The sequence below is a fragment of the Pristiophorus japonicus genome, chromosome 7 (assembly GCF_044704955.1).
Source record: "Pristiophorus japonicus isolate sPriJap1 chromosome 7, sPriJap1.hap1, whole genome shotgun sequence".
Classification (NCBI taxonomy): domain Eukaryota; kingdom Metazoa; phylum Chordata; class Chondrichthyes; family Pristiophoridae; genus Pristiophorus; species Pristiophorus japonicus.
Genome location: NC_091983.1, coordinates 167327905 through 167348992, shown reverse-complemented (window position 1 = coordinate 167348992; position 21088 = coordinate 167327905). Strand labels below are relative to the sequence as shown.

General features: G+C 43.9%; 2 protein-coding genes across 3 annotated transcripts in view; one reads left to right on the top strand and one right to left on the bottom strand.

The window, feature by feature from the left end:
- mdn1 (midasin AAA ATPase 1) overlaps positions 1-21088 on the bottom strand; it is a 215109-nt gene that overhangs the window by 118274 nt on the left and 75747 nt on the right. For both annotated transcript variants that reach the window (XM_070885519.1, XM_070885520.1), the window contains exons 30-40: positions 20723-20861; positions 17722-17852; positions 17456-17594; positions 13234-13363; positions 12432-12671; positions 10631-10828; positions 9027-9238; positions 8097-8219; positions 6297-6494; positions 1730-1837; positions 1441-1629 (exon numbers count right to left, since the gene is read on the bottom strand). In XM_070885519.1, coding sequence (XP_070741620.1) covers positions 1441-1629; positions 1730-1837; positions 6297-6494; positions 8097-8219; positions 9027-9238; positions 10631-10828; positions 12432-12671; positions 13234-13363; positions 17456-17594; positions 17722-17852; positions 20723-20861 — 1807 coding nt within the window. The remainder of the gene's footprint in view (positions 1-1440; positions 1630-1729; positions 1838-6296; positions 6495-8096; positions 8220-9026; positions 9239-10630; positions 10829-12431; positions 12672-13233; positions 13364-17455; positions 17595-17721; positions 17853-20722; positions 20862-21088) is intronic.
- rps12 (ribosomal protein S12) overlaps positions 17840-21088 on the top strand; it is a 383736-nt gene continuing 380487 nt past the window's right edge. Inside the window, exon 1 of the mRNA XM_070885546.1 lies at positions 17840-17845. The gene's annotated coding sequence lies outside the window, so the exon portion shown is untranslated. The remainder of the gene's footprint in view (positions 17846-21088) is intronic.

Genomic DNA, 21088 nt, shown 5'->3' with positions numbered 1-21088 from the left:
TTTAATTCAGAGAAGTGTGAGATGATGCACTTTGGGAGGGCTAATAAGGAAAGGGTATACACATTAAATGGTAGGTCACTTAATAATGTAGATGAACAAAGGGACCTTGGCGTGCTTGTCCACAGATCCCTGAAAGTAGCAGACCAGGTGGATAAGGTGGTCAAGAAGACATATGGAATGCTTGCCTTTATTGGCCAAGGCATAGAATATAAGAGCAGGGAGGTTATGCTTAAATTGTATAATACTTTGGTTAGGCCACAGCTGGAGTATTGTGTGCAGTTCTGGTCGCCATATTACAAGAAGGACGTGATTGCACTAGAGAGGGTGCAGAGGAGATTTGCTGGAATGCTGCCTGGAATGGAGAATCTTAGTTATGAGGACAGATTGGATAGGCTGGGTTTGTTCTCATTGGAACAGAGGAGGTTGAGAGGAAACCTCATTGAGGTGTACAAAATATTGAGGGGCCTGGACATAGTGGATAGTAAGGGTCTATTTCCATTGGTGGAGGGGTCTATTACAAGGGGGCATAGTATTACGGTGGTTGGTGGAAGGTTTAGGAGAGGATTAGAGGGGGGGGGGGGGGCTTCTTTACGCAGAGGGTTGTGGGGATCTGAAACTTGCTGCCTGGAAGAGTGGTGGATGCAGAAACCCTCACCACTTTTAGTAGGAGATGGTTGGATGGGCACTTGAAGTGCAGTAACCTGCAGGGTTATGGATCTAGAGCTGGTAATTGGGATTAGACTGGATGACCTTTTGTTGGACGGCGCAGATACAATGGTAAGTAGTGCAGGGAATAGAATACGGCCAGGATGATCTCCTGGACGGGTCGGAGAGGAATTTTCCCAGATTTTTTCTCCCTAAATTGGCCTGAGGTTTTGCCTCTCCCAGGAGATCACATGGCTTCAGTTGGGGTGGAGTGTAGAATGTTTCAGTATAAGGGGTGTCGCAGTTGTGTGAGGCAGACTGGTTGAGCTCGGTGCTCTTTGCCTTTCCGTCATTGTTCATAGGTTTATATGTAACCTTTAAGGCTGCTGACCAAGGGCCGTGCGGCTCTGTCAGCCGGCGCGGACACGATGGGCTGAAATGGCCTCCTTCTATGCTGTAAATTTCTATGTTTCTATGACATAACACTATTTCATTACAGAATTTTTAATCTTGAAAGGCAAGTTGATCAAAGAGCGAATTTAGAGGGCTAGGTATCCTCAGAGGAGAAGAGGTGAAGAATTCCTAGAAGAATACTTCCAAGTACTGATGTAACATATCGCAAAATTTTTCATTAAATGAATAGGTCATTCTGAAAAAGGGTACGCTTGCGGCCAACGTAGCTCCCTGACCAAAGAGAGTACAGATCTTGCCATAGCCAAGATTTACTGCAAGAATCGACTGGAAATTGAGAATAAAGCAACTATCAACAGAAAGCAGCTCAGCTGGCTTTCTTACATTGTTCCTGTCTGCTTCAGTTCGCATTCGGTCTGCATACACCAAAGCAACATGTTGGCCTGGATCATAACACCCTGGCATCTGATCGACCAACATCAGCTGGCACCACCGGAAGAGATCGCGCAAGTTAAACTCCCACGGTCCTCCTTTCTGTCCCCATTTCCTTTCCACCATTACTTCTTGGTTAATCTTCAAGAACAAAAGCAATTAAATTAGTAACTGCTATGAATGCTCTGAACTTTTCATCCAATCTTGTCTTCTAAAGAAACAAACAAAAAGGATCCTTTACCTTGTGGTTAAAACGAACCATTTTACTGATGATATTTTTACCAATAGCAGGAAAGATGGTGTCAGCAATGTACTCCATGTCTGTAACTGAAAGCTGATCCACATAAACCTACAGTACAAAACCAATATTAGCCTCCAAAGTATTTCAAGCATTGCACACAAAATGGTAGCTGTCAAATGCCAAGAAGCAGCACAGAAATTATTTCAGGTAAATGAGACATTACTTTTTGCACTGTTGAATTGCATGCATCAAATGCCCTTTGGATGCATTGACAAACAACTAAATAGCATTGTGCAAATCTCAAAAAATGAACATTTAAGTGCTGCACAAAGAATGTCAACCATAGCTCATCTTTGGGCACAAGCCCCATTGCAGTATTTAAACACAATGTCTAGGCTGGACTGAAGGAGTGCTCCATGGGCAAAAGTGTAGTATTTTAGATGAGAAGTTACATTTTGGCACCGCCTGCCTTCAGCTGGACATAGATGATCCCATGGCATTCGTTAACGAGCAAGGGAATTCCGTGTCCCAGCCAATCTTTACCTCTCAACAAACATATCCAAAAACAGGTCATCCGGGTCATTTATCTTGTTATTTGTGGGACCTTGCTGTGCACAAATTGGCTGCCACATTTCCCTACATTACAACACTGGTTATACTTCAGAAGTACTTCATGGATTATGAAGCTCTATGAGATGTCCTCAGTTTGTGAAAGGCACTGTATAAATGCAAGTTCTTTCTTACAGTATTCTGGAATGTTACGTTAGGATTCAGGAAATGGAAAGCTTTGTAGAAGTCACTGAATAAAAAAAGTAAAGATGAAATGTCAGGAAATCTTTCAACTTGCAAGGTAACTAACAAGAGAAGGCTATTTTAAACATATATTCTTTCATATAATTTCTGAAGATATCGGGCTGGATTTTTGTTGGGCATGCGACTACTGATGCCCCGGAAGGGCGGTAATGGGTATGCAAATGAGTTCTGGCCGGGCAGCCTGCTTCTTGCCGGGAAATTTGGTGGCGGTTTTGCGGGGGTGCTGAGCAGTACCGTCCGGGAGCATTGAGCTGGTGTGCAATGCCCCCGGTTGCGACAGCGTGCAGAAATTTGGTTTGAGTGGGACCCGTAGTGCCCCGTCTGGGAAAGCTGGCGATCCGAGCTGTTCTGGTGGCAGTGAGGGAAGGAATGACTGGAGGCAAGTGTGATTATGTTTTTTTTGTTTTATTTTAGCGATGTGGGGTGAGCAAGGTATTGGCAATTTTTTTCCCCAGGTAAGCCTCTCTTCGGGCGCTTCGAGGCAACAAAAACAACTTGTATTTATATAGCGCCTTTAACGTAGTAAAATGTCCTGAGGCGCATCACAGGAGTGTTATAAGACAAAATAAATAAATTTGACTCCAAGCCACATAAGAAATTATGGCAGATGACCAAAAGCGTGGTCAAAAAGTTAGGCTTTAAGGAGCGACTTAAAGAAGGAAAGAGAGATAGTGAGGCGGAGAGTTTTAGGGAGGGAGTTCCAGAGCTTAGGGCCCAGGCAGCTGAAGGCATGGCCACCAAAGGCTGAGCAGTTATAATGAGGGATGCTAAAAAGGGCAGAATCTGAGGAGCGCAGACATCGCGGAGGGGGGGGGGGGGGGCAGTATTGAGGCTGAAGGCGATTACAGAAATAGGGAGGCACGAGGCCATGGAGGGATTTGTAAACAAGGATGAGAATTTTGAAATCGAGGCGTTGCTTAACTGGGTTAGCAAGGACAGGGATGATGGGTGAGCGGGACGGTGCAAGTTAGGACACGGGCTAATGAGTTTTGGATGACCTGAAGTTTACGTAGGGTAGAATGTGGGAGGCCAGCCATTGGAGAAGTCGAGTTTAGAGGTAACAAAGGCATGGATGAGGGTTTCAGCAGCAGAAGAGCTGAGGCAGGGGCAGAGACGGGCATTGTTACGGAGGTGGAAATAGGCAGTTTTGGTTATGCTGCGGCTATGTGGCCAGAAGCTCATTTCAGGGTCAAATAGGACACCTAGGTTGCAAACAGTCTGGTTCAGCCTTAGACAGATGCTAGGGAGAGGGATGGAGTCAGTGGCTAGGGAACGCGGATTGTGGCAGGGACTATCCAGTCCTTGAAAGACACCAGAGGTAACGATGTGGGAGTGGGAAGAGAAGCCATTGCAGGTGATTTTCTGGTTACAATTAGATAGATAAGAATGGAACCAGGCGATTGCAGTCCCACCCAGCTGGACGATGGTGGAGAGGCGTTTGAGGCGGATGAAGTGGTCAATCATGGCAACGGCTGCAGAAAGGTAGAGAAGGACGAGGAGGGATAGTTTACCTTTGTCACAGTCACAAAGGATGTCATTTGTGACTGCATGATTTTATGAAAGGGACATCATGTTTGACATATCTGCTGGGGTTTTTTGAGAATGTACTGAACAGGGTGGATAAGGGGGAACCAGTGGATGTGGTATATTTGGATTTCCAGAAGGCATTCGCTAAGGCGCCACATAAAAGGTTACTGCACAAGATAAAAGCTCACGGGGTTGGGGGCAATATATTAGCATGGATAGAGGATTGGCTAACGAACAGAAAACAGAGAGTCGGGATAAATGGTTTATTTTCCGGTTGGCAAAGGTGACTAGTGGGGTGCCGCAGGAATCGCTACTGGATCCTCAACTATTTACAATCTATATTAATGACTTGGATGAAGGGACCAAGTGTAATGTAGCCAAGTTTGCTGATGATACAAAGATTTGTGGGAAAGCAAATTGTGAAGAATGCACAAAAAATCTGCAAAGGGATAATAGACAGGCTAAGTGAGTGGGCAAAAATTTGGCAGATGGAGTATAATGTGGGAAAATGTGAGGTTATCCATTTTGGCAGAAATAATAAAAAGGCACATTATAATTTAAATGGAGAAAAACTGCAAAGTGCTGCAGTACAGAGGGACCTGGGGGTCCTTGTGCATGAAACACAATGTTAGTATGCAGGTACAGCAAGTAATCAGGAAGGCAAATGGAATATTGGCCTTTATTGCAAGGGGGATGGAGTATAAAAGCAGAGAAGTCCTGCTACAACTGTACAGGGTATTGGTGAGGCCACACCTAGAGTACTAGAAGATAAGTTGAGTAGGTTGGGCCTATACACATTGGATTTCAGAAGAATGAGAGGTGATCTTATTGAAACTTATAAGATAATGAGGGGGCTTGACAAGGTAGATGCAGAGGGGATATTTCCATTCATAGGGGAAACTAAAACCAGGGAACTTGGGGCCCTGCGCCTAAGAATGTGCTGGCAGCTGTCCGCATGCGCAGTAGAGCGTTCGCGCATGCACAGTAGCTCCTCCCATGATTGTGATGATGCGTGCCTGCAGCGTGGGACCCAACGCGTCCCGTCCCTATCCCAGACAGAGTGGCCTGCCGCACAGGCCGGCCGTTGCCTTCCATCGGAGACGTGCGGTGCAGTCCCTCGGGGGACTCGGACTCGGCCCGCTGACTTCCCGGGCCAAGTTAGGAAGGTAGGACTTGAGTTTTATTATTTGTTTATTATTGATGGTTTTTATGCTTCTTGAATGTTGTTGTGAAGGTGTTTAGTGCTTTTCAAGGTCCTCTCCGTTTCCCTTCTCCCCCCTATTTCTGGCTACCTGCGCTGATTTCTTCTCTCTCCGCAAGGGTTTTCTGTGCAGCCACAAGTGGCCACATATGCTGGCCTAAGTTAGTTTGGAGCAACTATTAGCTGTCGAAAGTGGCTTAAATGGCCAAAACAGGCGCAGGTGGCTGGTAATGACCCCTTTTGAAAAAAAAAACTAAAACTAAAAAAAATCCTAACTAACTCACTTACACTAGCGCAAATTAAATGTGCAGAATGGGGATTTTTAAGATACTCCAGAAAAATCAAGTTGCTCCAAAAAAAAATTTGGGCCCTAGTCTTAGAATAAGGGGCTGCACATTTAAAACTGAGATGAGGCAGAATTTCTTCCGAGGGTTGTAAATCTGTGGAATTCTTTGCCCAGAGAGCTGTGGAGGCTGGGTCATTGAATATATTAAAGGTGGAGATAGACAGATTTTTGAGCGATAAGGGAATAAAGGGTTATGGGGAGTGGGCAGGGAAGTGGAGCTGAGTCCATGATCAGATCAGCCATGACCTTATTAAATGGCGGAGCAGGCTCAAGGGGCCAAATGGTCTACTGCTACTCCTATTTCTTATGTAAGCTCCCCTCAACGAAAGCATAGGAAAAAAAGCACCTCACCCCAGATGCGCGAGGCGTACTCTGGCTCTTACGGTTGTCAATGGGACCAGAAAGTATCAAACTAAAGTCCTTTCCCCACAAGCTAATCACTTATTAAATGAACTACTTCCCCTTCCAACCAAAACAAAAGCTCACCAGCTAAGAATTTGCAAGTCACTTACCTGATTACACTGAGTAATTGATTACAGTGGTTTATAAAGTCAGTAACAAATGTAATTTTTAGGCTTCTAGGCAGAAGACTTCATAAATTGCTCTACCCACTCACGCTGGCTGATGACCCATTCTTGTTGCAATAACTACAGTAACCAGCACTTGTTGTCCTTCCTCACCTGTGTGAACCTGTTGAGGAATGACTTGGGGAGGCCTTTTCTTCCACCTCCTTGTCGATAAGGATTCTGACAACCAAAGATCTTGGTCCTCTCATGTTGCACACTGAAGCGAAGTCCCAGCTCAGGGACAAAAATCTCAGCACGGTGGTCAAAGCAGGCATTCAGTCCCTCCAGCACAGACTGAGAAGCCAGGTTTAACTGGAAAAAAAAAATCAGTTCCAGTTGCTTTCTTCCTCATTAAAAACATGCAATACCTTGTTACTGGAGATAGGGAGATGTTACTGTCCAGCTATTGGGTTCAAAATCTGCCAAGCACTGCAGGTGGGAGATACACAATCCTCAGATATTTAGTGACACAAACCAACAAGCAGAGGATGTTGAAAACAACTTAAGAACATGAGCAGCAAAACAAAGTGATTCTAAGAGGTAGCGTCTATTATATTTCAAAGATTAGTCATACCAGAGCTCAAGAGCGAAAGACATTACCAGTACAACCTTTTTAATTCCTGGCTGATTATACAGTATATCATACTATTTCATTTTAAAAAAAATTAAGTTAACAGAAAATAATTAGTACATGCCCCCTATTCTACTGTACGGAAACAAATCATATACAATATTTTTGGTGGGGGTAGGAGTAAAGTGAGGGGAAAGAAAAGAAAAGTAAAGGTTTCAACAGCTTCCTTGGACTTCCAAGAAGTTTCATAACTGTAACGTCAGGTTGCTGCACTGCATGCAGTTTTGGTCACCTTACTTAAGGAAGGATATACTAGCTCTGGAGGGGGTACAGAGACGATCCACTAGGCTGATTCCGGAGATGAGAGGGCTACCTTATGATGAGAGATTGAGTAGACTGGGTCTTTACTCCTTGGAGTTCAGAAGGATGAGGGATGATCTTATAGAAACATTTAAAATAATGAAAGGGATAGACAAGATAGAGGCAGAGAGGTTGTTTCCACTGGTCAGGGAGACTAGAACTAGGGGGCACAGCCTCAAAATACGGGGGAGCCAATTTAAAACCGAGTTGAGAAGGAATTTCTTCTCCCAGAGGGTTGTGAATCTGTAGAATTCTCTGCCCAAGGAAGCAGTTGAGGATAGCTCATTGAATGTATTCAAATCACAGATAGATAGATTTTTAACCAATAAGGGAATTAAGGGTTACAGGGAGCGGGCGGGTAAGTGGAGCTGAGTCCACGGCCAGATCAGCCATGATCGTGTTGAATGGTGGAACAGGCTCGAGGGGCTAGATGGCCTACTCCTGTTCTTATGTTCTTATGTTCTAAAGTCATTGTGCAGGAAAGCAGCAGAGCACAGGTTTGTATCTATAACCCCTCACACATTGAATTCCTGATGAAAGCCAGCCCTTTATTAGGAAGAAGCCTTCCACATGGACAAAGCGGGTGAGAAAGCTAAAAAGCAAATACACCTATTCAGCAGTCATGGATTTGCGATGGGCTAACTTGAGAGCTGCAAACACACCATCTGTCTGGCCATTCAAAGGGCAATTGTGGGGAGCAAAAACCCAACATATGAAAAGGTGCAAAGAAGTCATGAAATGCAGCACTTCTATTTGATTCATTTCAGCTTTCATTAATGGATACACAGTATTACTGAAGTCCTTTAGACAGTGTGGACATCCACTGCTACTACTAGTACTTGCTCCAAAGATAACAGGAACCTAGTGTCCACATCAGAACTCACCCAAAAAGAGCGCAGATCTGTGGTAATTTTAAAGTCATGAAGCTGGTCAAGTCAAAGCACACAGTGAGGAGTTCATCAAAACAATTCAATAGCACTCACCTCATCCAAAACAATCCAATGTCCAGCCTTCAGGGCTGCGAGCAGAGGACCATCACGCCAGGCAAATTCTCCTCCTTTACCCCCCTCAACAGGCAGGTCTGTCCCAAACAAGTCAGTCACATCCTACAGGAACAGAACTCAGTGTTCAATGTTAGAAATGAGCAACTAAAGTACTGCCTCAAAACACAATCTTCTGTCATTCACATGATGTAGCAATCTCTGTGGCTGCAGACAGAGGAGGAAGTTGATCTGGTCATAATGAGCGTTCCAACAAACCACACCATTTACAGCACGGAACAATCACATCTTTAGAGCAACTGGCTTCTAAGTCGACAATTGTAATCATCGGTTATCTGATTTATATTGACAATTAGAAGTTAGATTGGGCCCATATCATGATGTCTAACAGTCAGTAAAAACTCAACCTCACCCTAATCATTTCCAGCTAAATTTAATTCAGCATATTTTAAGCAGTGGCTGGAGGCACAACAGTGAGCGTTGAGAAACATCAACCACATTATATCCATCAATTCTTCAGGTGTCCTGGCTAACATTTATCCCTCAACTAACCTCACCACAACAGATTATCTGCTCATTTATCTCATTGCTGTGTGCTTGCAAATTGAGTGTCATGTTTCCCACATTACAACACTAACTGCACTTAAAAGTTAATTCATTTGGGAGAGAGTCACTCTTGGCCGCCCAGATATAAATCTAACTTTCTATCTTCTGTACCCAGCACCATCAATATATCGAAATCCTGCTGCTTAGTGCAGAAAGCACATGTCCCCAAAAATCTCTGAATGGTACATTCCAAGTAGTTTCATCAGAACACAACCCAAAAATAGACCCGGGGTTGGGGAAAAAATTACTGCTTGAAAAAGTTCAGTTGCAGGTAACAAGACTTCAAGTGCTTTCATACTAACTTACTGTTTGCTCCGAAAGGTTGATTCGGACAAGTTGGTTTCCAGAAGCCTTTGCCAGAGCTGCTACCAAGCTCGTCTTGCCAACTCCTGGTGATCCCTCCAATAGGATTGGCCTGTTTAACTTCAGGGCTCGCAGCAGTCTCTGAGCATTCATTGCTGTTGTGCCAGCATTCAGTGCATAGTCTGTAAGTGCAACTTTCTCTCCAATAGCCCCGACTGAAAACAGTAAAAAATACAACGTTATTTAAACCCTTTACTCAGTAATAAGAGTGCTTAATAAGGCAACACACCACCCCTCTTCCAGAATTGTTCAGATGATGCAATCTGATCGATTTTTCCTAAATGTTTTAAGTGATGTGGCTTTGCTGCTGGTAGATTGGCAGAAAAACAGGCAAGTTTAATTAGGGCAAATGGGACAGGCAAGAAATTGAAATTCAAGAAAAGAAGGGAAGAGAGTTTGGATTTTACTATAGTATTGCCAATAAAACACATTATAGATGCTACTCCAAAATATGACATTGCTGTTACAATAATGGAGTTGTTGACTAATCACAGCAATCAATCTCCATGAATTAGTCTCCAACAGAACCAGACACGAGGCAAGGAAAACCCCAGTGGTGGAGAACTTTGGGAACCATAGATTCATATGAAGTTGCATCATAGGAACGAGGAGACGACCATTTAGTCCCTCGAGCCTGTTTCACCATTCAATGAGATCATGGCTGGTCTGTGACCTAACTCCATATGGGCCCTTAATACCGTTGGCTAGCAAAAATCTATCAATCTCAGATTTAAAATTAATTGATCTAGCATCAATTGCCGTTTGTGGAAGAGAGTTCCAAACTTCTACCACCCTTTGTGTGTAGAAGTATTTCCTAACTTCACTCCTGAAAGGTCTGGCTCTAATTTTTAAAGACTATGCCCCCTATCAGGGATGCACATATTACATGGTATGGCACACATTGGTAAATGGTGCAAGAGGCCCACTAACTTCATCTGAACTAATTTATTACTTCACAACGTATTAAAAAAGCACTTTGGAAACCTTGGTCCAAAGTCACCTGTTCCTCACAAGCATAATAGGCTTATCATATGTTTTATCTCCAATTACTCGTAACGTACATCATTTAGTAAGGTTAGGAAAAGGCAAGTGTTTTGATGTACGAACAAGCCAACAGCATCCAAATGGTCAGACTCTCAAGTATGTTACATGGGCCAATCTAGCCACTACAGACCATCAGTAAAGCAAAGTTAAAAGGACTAGTGGCGGAGTACACTATTGTTATCACTACTGCTACCTCCACATGTCCTTTTTTTTAAAAAAAAAGTGGTGGTAAACTGGGAAGATGGCCCCGACTCTGTCCGAAAGTGGAAACAATTCTCAGAACTGTGGAAGTGTTCACTCGAGCTAACTAGCTCTTTTCCCCCTTCCCATGTGAGGTGGTAGAAAAGTCTTATTTAGAAAACCGATCAGTAAAACAGTGCAAAAGGAGCGTTGGTATTTTGACACAGGATCGGGGGGGGGGGGGGGGGGGCGGGGGGGGAGAGAGGCACAGAAATCAATCATTTTCAATCCCCTGCAATCATTCTCCATTCACTCGTGCTTACCTATGGGAATGTAGAATGGATGAATTCCAAAATAGCGTTTAGTCCATAGAACTTTCCGTTTTCTTTTCTGATCGTAACTGTTTAGCATACTCCACATATGTTTTTTCAACTTTGTGATCTTGGACAGTTTATCGAAAAGGAAGTTCAAGCATGCTTTGCGTGCGGCCAAAGTAGCTTCTGGAGCACAAAATGTAGACCCTGGAAGGGAATAAAAAGTCAAAAGGATCAAACTTGTACCACATTTAGGGGTCGAAATTGGTTATGGCCATTTTTGAGGCAGTGTCACCACCTGAGTGCTGATTTTAGCGTGCAACCTCAAATTGCTGAATTCAGTTTTAACTCCCAAAGATGTTTCCTGCCCGAAACCGAAAGTGGGCCCCTGCAATCAGTCCGACCACATTGTAGATGCTAAACCTCCGTGAGTGAGTCTGCTCCTCTGACTCGACCACGTTGTTGATTCCTCCCTGAGCGGGGAGGGAGGGGGGGGGAGGGAGGGGGGGAGAGAGGGGGGGAGAGAGGGGGGGAGAGAGGGGGGGAGAGAGGGGGGGAGAGAGGGGGGGAGAGAGGGGGGGAGAGAGGGGGGGAGAGAGGGGGGGAGAGAGGGGGGGAGAGAGGGGGGGAAGAGAGGGGGGGAGAGAGGGGGGGAGAGAGGGGGGGAGAGAGGGGGGGAGAGAGGGGGGGAGAGAGGGGGGGGGGGGGGAAGAGCAGAGGATCGAAGAGGAAAGAGGTTCTTACAATCCAGAAGTCATGACACTGTTGCTATTCACTTCATACCCAATAAACCTGCTAACAATACGCACGCAATGTTCCACCTATGGTGGAGAGGGGGGGGGGCGGTGGAGAAGGGGGCTATGCATTTGCGCTGGGGTAGGGGACTTCGGCTGGCACTTGGTGGCTTTTGGGGAGATCTATCCTCTGTAGCTTCTGAAGTCAAAATGGATTGAGTTACAATTTGCGAAATCAGTCAGAACTTGGGCTGGGCGGTTCCATTGACACACTCCACAGAAAATTCAAGGTGTGGCTTATCCTCCAAAGGGGACCAATCAGCAATCGGTGTAGTGAAATCAGAGACAAGGGCAGTACAAACAGACACATCCAATTTTAAACAAACAGATTCCCATCCAAGAAATTATTTAAAATCCATATTTTTCCAATACTTTCTTCCCTAAGCAGAACTTATCGCAATTTATTTTTTTAAATCAGCAGAGACCAGCTGGGCTGAATGGCCTGTTTCTATGTTATAATTTCTACGTAATTCTACGTAGTTTAATGCATTTAAAGGCGTCCATAATCAAACATGTGATTGCTTGAATCAGAAGTGCAAAAGATTAAAAATAATCAATGGCCATGTTCAACTATTTGTAAAATAACAAATGCGTAGCTTTTTCAATTGGCCATTTTAACAGGAACATTTTCAAACACACTGGGGTCATTAAACAGTGAAGCATGAACAGGCCTAATTTTGTTGCTGGAATTTTAGATTCTACTCCAATTACATCGCACATTACAACAGTGACTGCACACCAAAAGTTCTTCATTGGCTGTAAAGTGGTTTGAGATGTCCGGTGGTCGTGAAAGGCACTATATAAATCCAAGAGCTCAATTTTCCCCAAAGCTTTTTTTTGGTGTACTTGAAGAGTTACACCCGTTTTTTGAGGGCCCAATGGATTTCTTCATTTTGGCGTCAGTTCTGACGAAGGGTCATCGATCCGAAACATTATCTCTGCTTTCTCTCCGCAGATGCTGCCTGACCCGCTGAGATTGCCAGCATTTTCTGTTTTTATTTCAAACTAATGCATACCTGATCCAAGTCCATCGATACAGATGAGGCAGGCTGCATGTATGAATCCAGTGACAGGATCAAGCTGAAACCCACTGCTTCCATCCAAATCCATGTCTTCTGAAGTGGTATTCTTCGTTGTAACATTCATGAAGTTCACCCAAGATAGGATATCACGGATACTCAATACACATCGACACCCAAACTCTTGATTCTTTAACCAGTCAATGAAATCCATAATGAGTTCGGCTATATCTTTGCCTGTAATGCACAGAATATCAAGTTATTTTGGTCTTAATTCCTTTTCCCAAAATAGTGATTCCAGAATAATCACCATTCACATTTTGTTTTAAATGATCAGTTTAAATCGCATCTCTTATTTACCTCCCTGTTCCTTAGATCTCCCAACATATACACCATTCCTGGAACAAGGACTGTTGATAAGCTAATCTCAGTCCTTGGATATTATTGCCCTTGAGCCTATTCCAAGTATACGCTGGAGCACAAGTTGACTCAGCTTTCCATTTTCCCTCCTCTAGTTAGTACCTCTCCCCACCCCACCCCCCCCTCTCCCACCTGCCCCAATCTAAGATTTACTGTGTAGAGACACAATCAGGAAAAAAGTAAACCCTACTCTATATGCATAATGTACAATGGACACTAATTGTCTCCTATCCTAGCTTCTGGTGCAGTGGATATTAATATGTGTCCTTTTGACAGCAGAATGTTCTCACCCCTCCCCGCTCACATCCAACAATATTCCTCAACAAGGACAAAACTTACAAAAAATAAAAAGGATATACAAGTCAGCAGCATATCCGACCTTTATTATCTTGCCCATCTAAAGAAAGTCCAGGGCATAGGTTATGTTGAATGATCTCCATCATATCATCACGGAGATTGCTCGGTGGGCACCAGATCTCAGTAAATCTGTTCCTCAGGGCTGGCGAAAGCTGAAACATTTAACAAAAAGGATCAATTGATTTTACAAGAGTAGATGGCTTTAGATTTTAAAATTTCCTATTTCTCTCTCCCCACCCCACCTCAACCTAGCATATACCCATCAACAATGGTATTTTGTTAGCCCAATAGTTCCTATATAAAATAGCAGATTTAAGACAAATGATGCAACAACTAGCGATTCTAAAGTGCCCCATACATAGACAATTCAGAATGGATGTCAAAAGAGATCTTCAACAGCACCAAGAATGGGAAATGAAGTTGGCGTGAGAGCAAAAGCACTCTTGAAAAGATGTGAGTTTGGAAGTTTTTGAAAGCAAGGAAGGACTTTCAGATGGCAAGGACATATCAACAAAAAGATTGCCCACCGAAGGTGAAGGAGGAGAACCAAGGATAGAGCCTTGTAATACTAGAGGTGACAAAGATCACAAAAGACAAGCCAGATAAGCAAAGCCAATAAACCGATTTAGCTCACCCATCCACTGAATTCTATGATTTCTCGATCACAGTAACAATGCGGGCAGAAGAGAGGTCACTGAAGGAGTTGCAATGTCTACAATGCAATAGTTACAAGTGGAACCATGAGAAAGTAGTATCGCGGAGGTAGACTACAGAGGAGAGACGATGGAGGAGGATGGAGTGGCCACTGTGTCCAAGACAGCAGAGAGGATAACACGGAGTCGAACCACAGCAACAATGTTCACTCATGACTTAGACCAGCACTCAACACAGTGGGCAGCATTAGAAATCGATCAAAGAGTCTTGAATAATGTGAGAGCCTCATTGTACATCAACATGGTCCAGAGCGAGAAAAAAAATGGGATAGTAAATGGAAAGGATGAACGTACCAATAGTTTTGAGGGGGTGATAACAGCAAGTTTGAAGGAAATAGGGACAATGTCACAAATAGAGACAAGGGCCGATGATGGCGTACGCCAGCGAAAGCCCACAGAAAGGCCCCGCAAGTTCCGGGTTTCCACATGCTCAAAAACGCAGAACTTGCAATCCAAGTTTCTCCTTGACAGATCATCTGCATGAACCCCAATCGCGGGTGCAGAGTTGGGCTATTAGCCCCACAAATACCCTCACGCCTGGTAAAAGCAGACATAGGGCCTTCTTTTACCAGTGCAAGATTTAAAATAAATGCTAAATTAAATTTTTTTAAATGATTAAAACATACAAAACCATTTAAAATTACTTCATGTAAATTTTGGGACGGATTTATTATTTTACAAACAATTTTATTTTTAATTTAAATGCTTAATCAAAGGATCTTTTAATTAATTTTGAACATGGGAATGTTTTTAAATTAGAATTGTGTTCATTATTTATTTATTTGGGGATTTCTCATAAGCTTATGGAGGAATTCCCCCATTCTAATTGGTTGGCCTGGTCCACGTGACCCCACGGATGCTTCCGAACCACCTGCGTCCTTGGGATCCGTGGGCCTTTACGCTGCAGGCCCAGCACCCAAAGACTCTGTAGCGCTCGAGCCACCAGGTCCTTTCATATTCTCTCAGGTTGGAGATGTACTCTGGAAATTTTGTCCCACTGTCATTGCAAATGGGGCTGAGGAGCAGTTGCATAATTGGGAGCTGGGCATTCTGGATTGGAATTTAGTGATGGGTGGGTGGGTGGGAGAAGGTTGTGTGAGAGAGTGTGTGTAGCATGCTGGAATATTATGATGCACCAGAGGGAGGGAGTGCGGGATTTAGCGGTGACGCGAATGCAGTAGCACTGCGTCCCGCTGGTAGCGCCCTGAGCCGCTGCGCCTCTGGCGATGATGTCATCGCGGTGCACGGCAGCCCCTTTTCGCTCCATGGCAGAAATTGGGCAGTGCCGTGAGTACGCCATGGGCAATGCCCACGCCACACACCCCTCGCGGGTCAAAAGTTAAAGTGGAGGTGCGCTGTCCCGTGCGACGCCATATATATTTTTCTAACCCCCTTACTGATCGGGCCATTGTCCATCGATGTCGAGGGATCCAGGCTGCGTCGTCAAGCACGGCACTCAGTTTTGGTGCCAGGCTGCGGCCACAGCATCCTGCATCCCTGGTGGTGGTGGCCCAGAGAAGGCCATCAAAGGGCCGGCAAAGCTCGCAGCTTCCCTCCCTTTTGAAGGAAGGGGAGGGGGGGCACTGAAACGCATCAGTGATACATGGAGAGGCCGCGTAGCGCTCCGCAATGCGCCGATCCTGCCCCGAAAGGAAGTGCAGCACGCAACAGTGCGCCCCACTTTCGGTGAGGGACGGTAACCGGAATTTCACTTCTGGGACGGGACTTCTGCGCCGGGCACAGAATGCCCGGCTCCAGAAAGGTTACCGCTCCCAACCAGTGCAATAGACAATTGCAGCCCCGAATCTCTCTAAAATAACAAGGCTGTCCAAATTCATTCACCATCACTTTTCATGGAGTTCAAACCCAGATTAACAGGGCAGGGACAGTTTTCAAAGTCAGTGCGCCAACCAGTCCCCCACAACACACATTTTAATACCCTGCCACTCTCAAACAGAGGAAGAGCTAAACATTGGTCGGAAAAATAGAAAATACACCTTAGAAAATCAGAAACTGAATGCGGTAGAAGAGCACAGGGATCTAGGGATACAGGTGAACAAATCATTAAAAGTAGCATTGCAAATTAGCGAAGCATTCAAAAATGCCAACAAAGCACTGGGATTTATTTCTGGGGGTATAAAATTTAAAAGTAGTGAAGTGATGCTGAACTTGCATCGGACCCTGGTCAGGCTGCATCTAGCAATTACTGCGCACAGTTCTGGTCTCCATACTATAAAAAAAAAAGGACATAGAAACACCGGAGAAGGTACAAAAATGATTACAAGGATGATACCAGAGCTGAGCGATTACAGCAATCAGCAAAGATCGAAACAAGTTGGGTTTGTTTCTTTAGAAAAAAAATACTGATAGCGGTCTTTAAATTATAAATGGGTTCGATAGGGTCGATGTGGAGAAAATGTTTCCACTTGAGAGAATCCCAAATTAGGGGCCACAAATACAAGATAGTTACTAATAAATCCAATCGGGAAATAAGGAGCAATTTCGTTACTCATGAGTGGTTAGAATGTGGAACTCATTACTACAGGAAGTGGTTGAGGCAAATAGCTTAGATGCTTTCAAAAGGAAACAAGACGAGTACGAGAGAAAAAGGAATAGAAAGATATGCTGAGCAATGTTCCCTGTAAGCTGTGCGGCACGGCACTCCAAGGCCTCAGTGCAGCCGGCTTTACAATGAGAAAAATCGAACATGCGCGGCATTTTAAATGGCCCGCGCAGCCCTTAACAGGGCGCTGCAGCACCAACCAAACAAAATTACAGGGAACATTGATGCTGACAGGCTGAGATGAGGTAGATGGAATGGGAGGAGACTTGTGTGGAGTAAACACCAGCAGACTAGTTGGGCTGAATGTCCTGTTTCTGTGCTGTATATTTTGTGTTATTCTATCTAAACAGCAACCCAGGTACCTAGCTGTTCAATGTTTCTTGCGAAGGCAACTCTTGTAACCGCACAGTGTCAGCCGTGGCAGCACTCTCACCTCAGAGTCCAAAGGTTGTGGGTTCAAGTCTCACTCCAGAGACTTGTGAACATTATCCAGGCTAACACCAAGTGCAATGTTGATGGAATGCTGCACCATCGGAGGTGCCATCTTTCGGATGAGACGTTAAACAGAGACCCTCTCAGGTGGATGGAAAAGATCCCATGGCACTATTTCAAAGAGGAGCAGGGACATTTTCCTCCTTGTTGCCAGCCAATATTTATCCCTCAACCAATATCACAAAAACAGATAATCTGGTCATTATCACATTGCAGTTTGTGGGAGCTTGGTGTGTGTAAATTGGCTGCCGCATTTTGTACATTACAAGTGACTACACTTCAAAATGTATTTCATTGGTTGTAAAGCGCATCGGATGCCCAGAGATCATGAAGGCTCTATATCAATACAAGTTCATTTTTCTTATTGCCAAAGTCATAAACTGTCCATATGGAGACCAAGAGAATTAATTGCAGCATGCCATTTCAATTCATAGTACATTGATATTACTGTACCACACCTCAAACTAAATGCTCACCTCTTTCTTCCCAAAATCACCTCCAGGGTTCATGGTTGCAAGTATTCTAAATTTCTTTCCAGCAGTTATGAGCTCCACACGATCATCTTTCCCACTTCCTTTTTCTGCAAGCAAGAGTGTCTGTTCATCTTCCAGGACACTGCATAATACATTTAGTTAGTCAACACAAAATGGAAGAGTGAAACAACTAATGAAAGGTTTAGAAACAAGCTTATTCCTGTACTTAAAATCTAAATATTAACTCATGAATTTGATTGGAACTTCACCTGTTCAGTCTCTCCAAAACTGAGTCATCTGCCAATGAGATTTCATCCATCAGGAACATGCTATCTTCCTTCATGGCAAGCACAAGAGGTCCGTCGTGCCACTCAAACAGTCTGCCGGGGTTGGTACCATCCTAATAATTTAAGATGCATTTCTTAACTCTAAGTGCAGTCTTATCCTTATTCAGAAAAAAAAAACTTAAGAACAGCAAGCAGCATGTGTGATGAGCTTTCATGTAAGTTTATTAGAATCATAGAATGGCCTCCTTCTGTGCTGTAACCATTCAGCCTGTCAAGCCCGTACCGGCTCTCTGCAAGAGAACTTCAACTAGTCCCACTTCCCTGCCCTTTCCCCTCAATTTTTTTTCCTTCAGGTACTTATCCAATTCCCTTTTGAATGCCACGATTGAATCTGCCTCCACCACCCTTTCAGGCAGTGCATTCCACATCATAAACACTCGCTGTGCAATTTTTTTCCCCCTCGTCTTTAGTTCTGCCAATCACCTTAAATCTGTGTCCTCTGCTTCTCTACCCTTTCGCCAATGGGAACAGTTTCTCTATCTACTCTGTCGAGACCCCTCATGATTTTGAGCACCTCTATCAAATCTCCTCTCAACCTTCTCTGCTCCAAGGAGAACCCCAGCAACTCCACGTAATTGAAGTCCCTCATCCATAGAACCATTCTTGTAAATCTTACCATCTAGAAAAACCCAGATTGGGGATTAAATTTGGTACATTCCAGTATATTATGTTCTTATGTTTATCTCATGTGCCAACTAGTTCTGTGAGGCACTTGAACGCTAACTTGTCTCAATCCCTGATCAATTCACATCTATAGCTCGTTCTCCCATGACCTCAGTATTTTACACACAATTAAATCCGTTCTTTACTTAACTAGGTTAGAAATGCCTGAAAGTCCATCACTAAACAAGTCAATGAAACCTTTAATTCACATTATTTTAGACGATTGCAGATGGGTCGCTTACCAGAGAGTCAAACCCCACCTGGAACCCCGTGTTCAGCTTTGGGCACCAAACTCAGGAAAGATACATTAGCCTTGGAAGGGTTACAGCACAGATTCACCAGAATGAGACCAGGACCTAAAAGGGTTAATTTAGAAGGTTGAGAGGTGATCTAATTGAGGTGTTTAAAATGACAAAGGGATTCGATGGGGTAGATACAGAGAAAGTATTTCCTCTGCTGAGGGTATCCAGACAAGAGGGTCTAGTCTTAAAATTAGAGCTAGACAATTTTAGGAGTGAGATGAGAAAGCACTTTTTCCCACACAAAGCATCAGCCAATAACATGCTGGAACAGGCCTGAGGGGCTGAATGGCCTACACCTATTCCCATATTCCTTTCAGGACTCACCCACACAAATATTGCCAACAGGTGCACATGGAGAAATTTCGTTTGGATTTCATTTCCTTGCATGGATTGCCTCCTTTTTGATGCAGTTTGTATTTGTTATGAACAACACTGCCCTCACATTACTGACTGGAATAAATAACTGAAAGAGCAAACCACTTGAATGGACAATTCCCTACAATATAAAGTATTACAGTAAATGTATTCCACGTGGTTACCTTTATTTTTATTCATGTAAGCTTCGAAATAGTGGCTGTGCCTTCAGTTGCACGGCCCCATGTAGAAATTCCCTCCCTAAACCCCATTGCCTCTCCACCTCCCTCTGCTACTTTAAGACTCTCCTTGCTGTCTTGCCTCTGTCATTTTTGTCTGATTTCACTTCTGTGAAGCCCCATGGCTTGGGGGGAGGGGGGGGGGGGTTCTATATTAAAAACAAGTTATTCTTGTAGTATCCCATCTCTTGGGCTATACTGGGCAGAATTTAAAATCTATTTTGTTACTGTGCCAACATTACAAAATGGGTCGTCACAGAGCACCCCCATGACCAAACATCAATATTTATGCATATATCTATGCATCTCATGGCACTATTCACAAATATAATGCAGATTATCTGTTCTCGCTGCAGAAGATGGCCAAGCCTCAATTCATAATCAGAATACGAGTTTTTCTCCCTTCAATCTTACACCCTCTTCCTCAAAGTCTTGCTTCTCTTAATACGAGCTCATTTCCTAACGTGCGCTCTCCACTCCAAAGCTGTCACACAACTTGATTTGCGATACAAGTGTAATTCTTCTGGTTTACTCTCTATACAGCTCTGCTTGCAATTATTTGCCTCAACCATGTGGTTCAAAAGATAATTCAGGTCGGGAATTCCGGCAGCCAATTTGCGAATGTGTTGGTAGCATTTGTGGGAGGGGACGAACGTCTAAACTTCAGGAGCTAGTGGGCCTCAGATATCGTGACATCTGGAAATTGTAATGTTATCAGGATTCATTTGGCAAACTTGCCCAAGCACCAGAGGCTGTCAAATTTTGAGAGTCAGTCTGGTACACATACTGGAGTCATCCTTGGGCTCCTGAGATTTGCAGTCTCATTGGGGGATTTGTGCCACCAGCTGGACACGGTCAAGTGTTGTGGGGGGGGGGGGGGGGGGGGGGGAAGAAAGAGAAAGAGGATGTACCCAAGTTCCACAATGTTGAGGCCCAGATGCAGTGCATCGTAGCATGTGTGTAAAAAAAAATGGGGGAAAAAACTGTCAAAGCTAACATTATGGATAATTTTCTGGTCATATGATTCATTTTACTTTTTGGACCATCCAGTGGAATGGTGGCTGTGGCTCAATGTTTTTCCGGTTGGAATGTGCTGCAGATTTTTTTTAGGCAATGTAATTGAAAAAAAATTAAATTGGAGAACATTTTATATAATACAAGTGCTCAATAGCAGAGAGTATAAGTTGTCACATGAAATACAACACAAATTCTCATGTTGCAAGTATTTAAAATGCGCCTACAGGTTCAACATCACTGCAACAATTTCTGACACCCACATGCCCACTTAAAATCCATCAACAGATTCCTAGACAAGGAGACAAGTGGATTACTGGTTTTAACTCCCAGTTCCAACAGTAGACTTACACTTTCACTGGAACCATGTCTGACAGGCCTTAGACCTCCAAGGACGTCTGATGTCTCCAGGTGCAGGTGACAGTTTACTGTGTGCAGCTTCTGATTGAACAAGGCAGCAAACATCTGGCAGATTGTAGTCTTGCCACACCTACCAGGAAAAAACACATCCCAAATTTGGTTATCCTATCAATAGAGGGCAAAATAATTGCAACCGATTTAGCAACAGCATAACCACCAATATAGATTTTGAAGGAGGTCATGAATGAACTCCCTATGAATACAGTTTATTTGGATTTTTAGAAAAAAAACTTCAACAAAGTTCCATACCATAGAAAATTAATAAAACTAAAACATGCAAATCCAGGTTAGAGCACG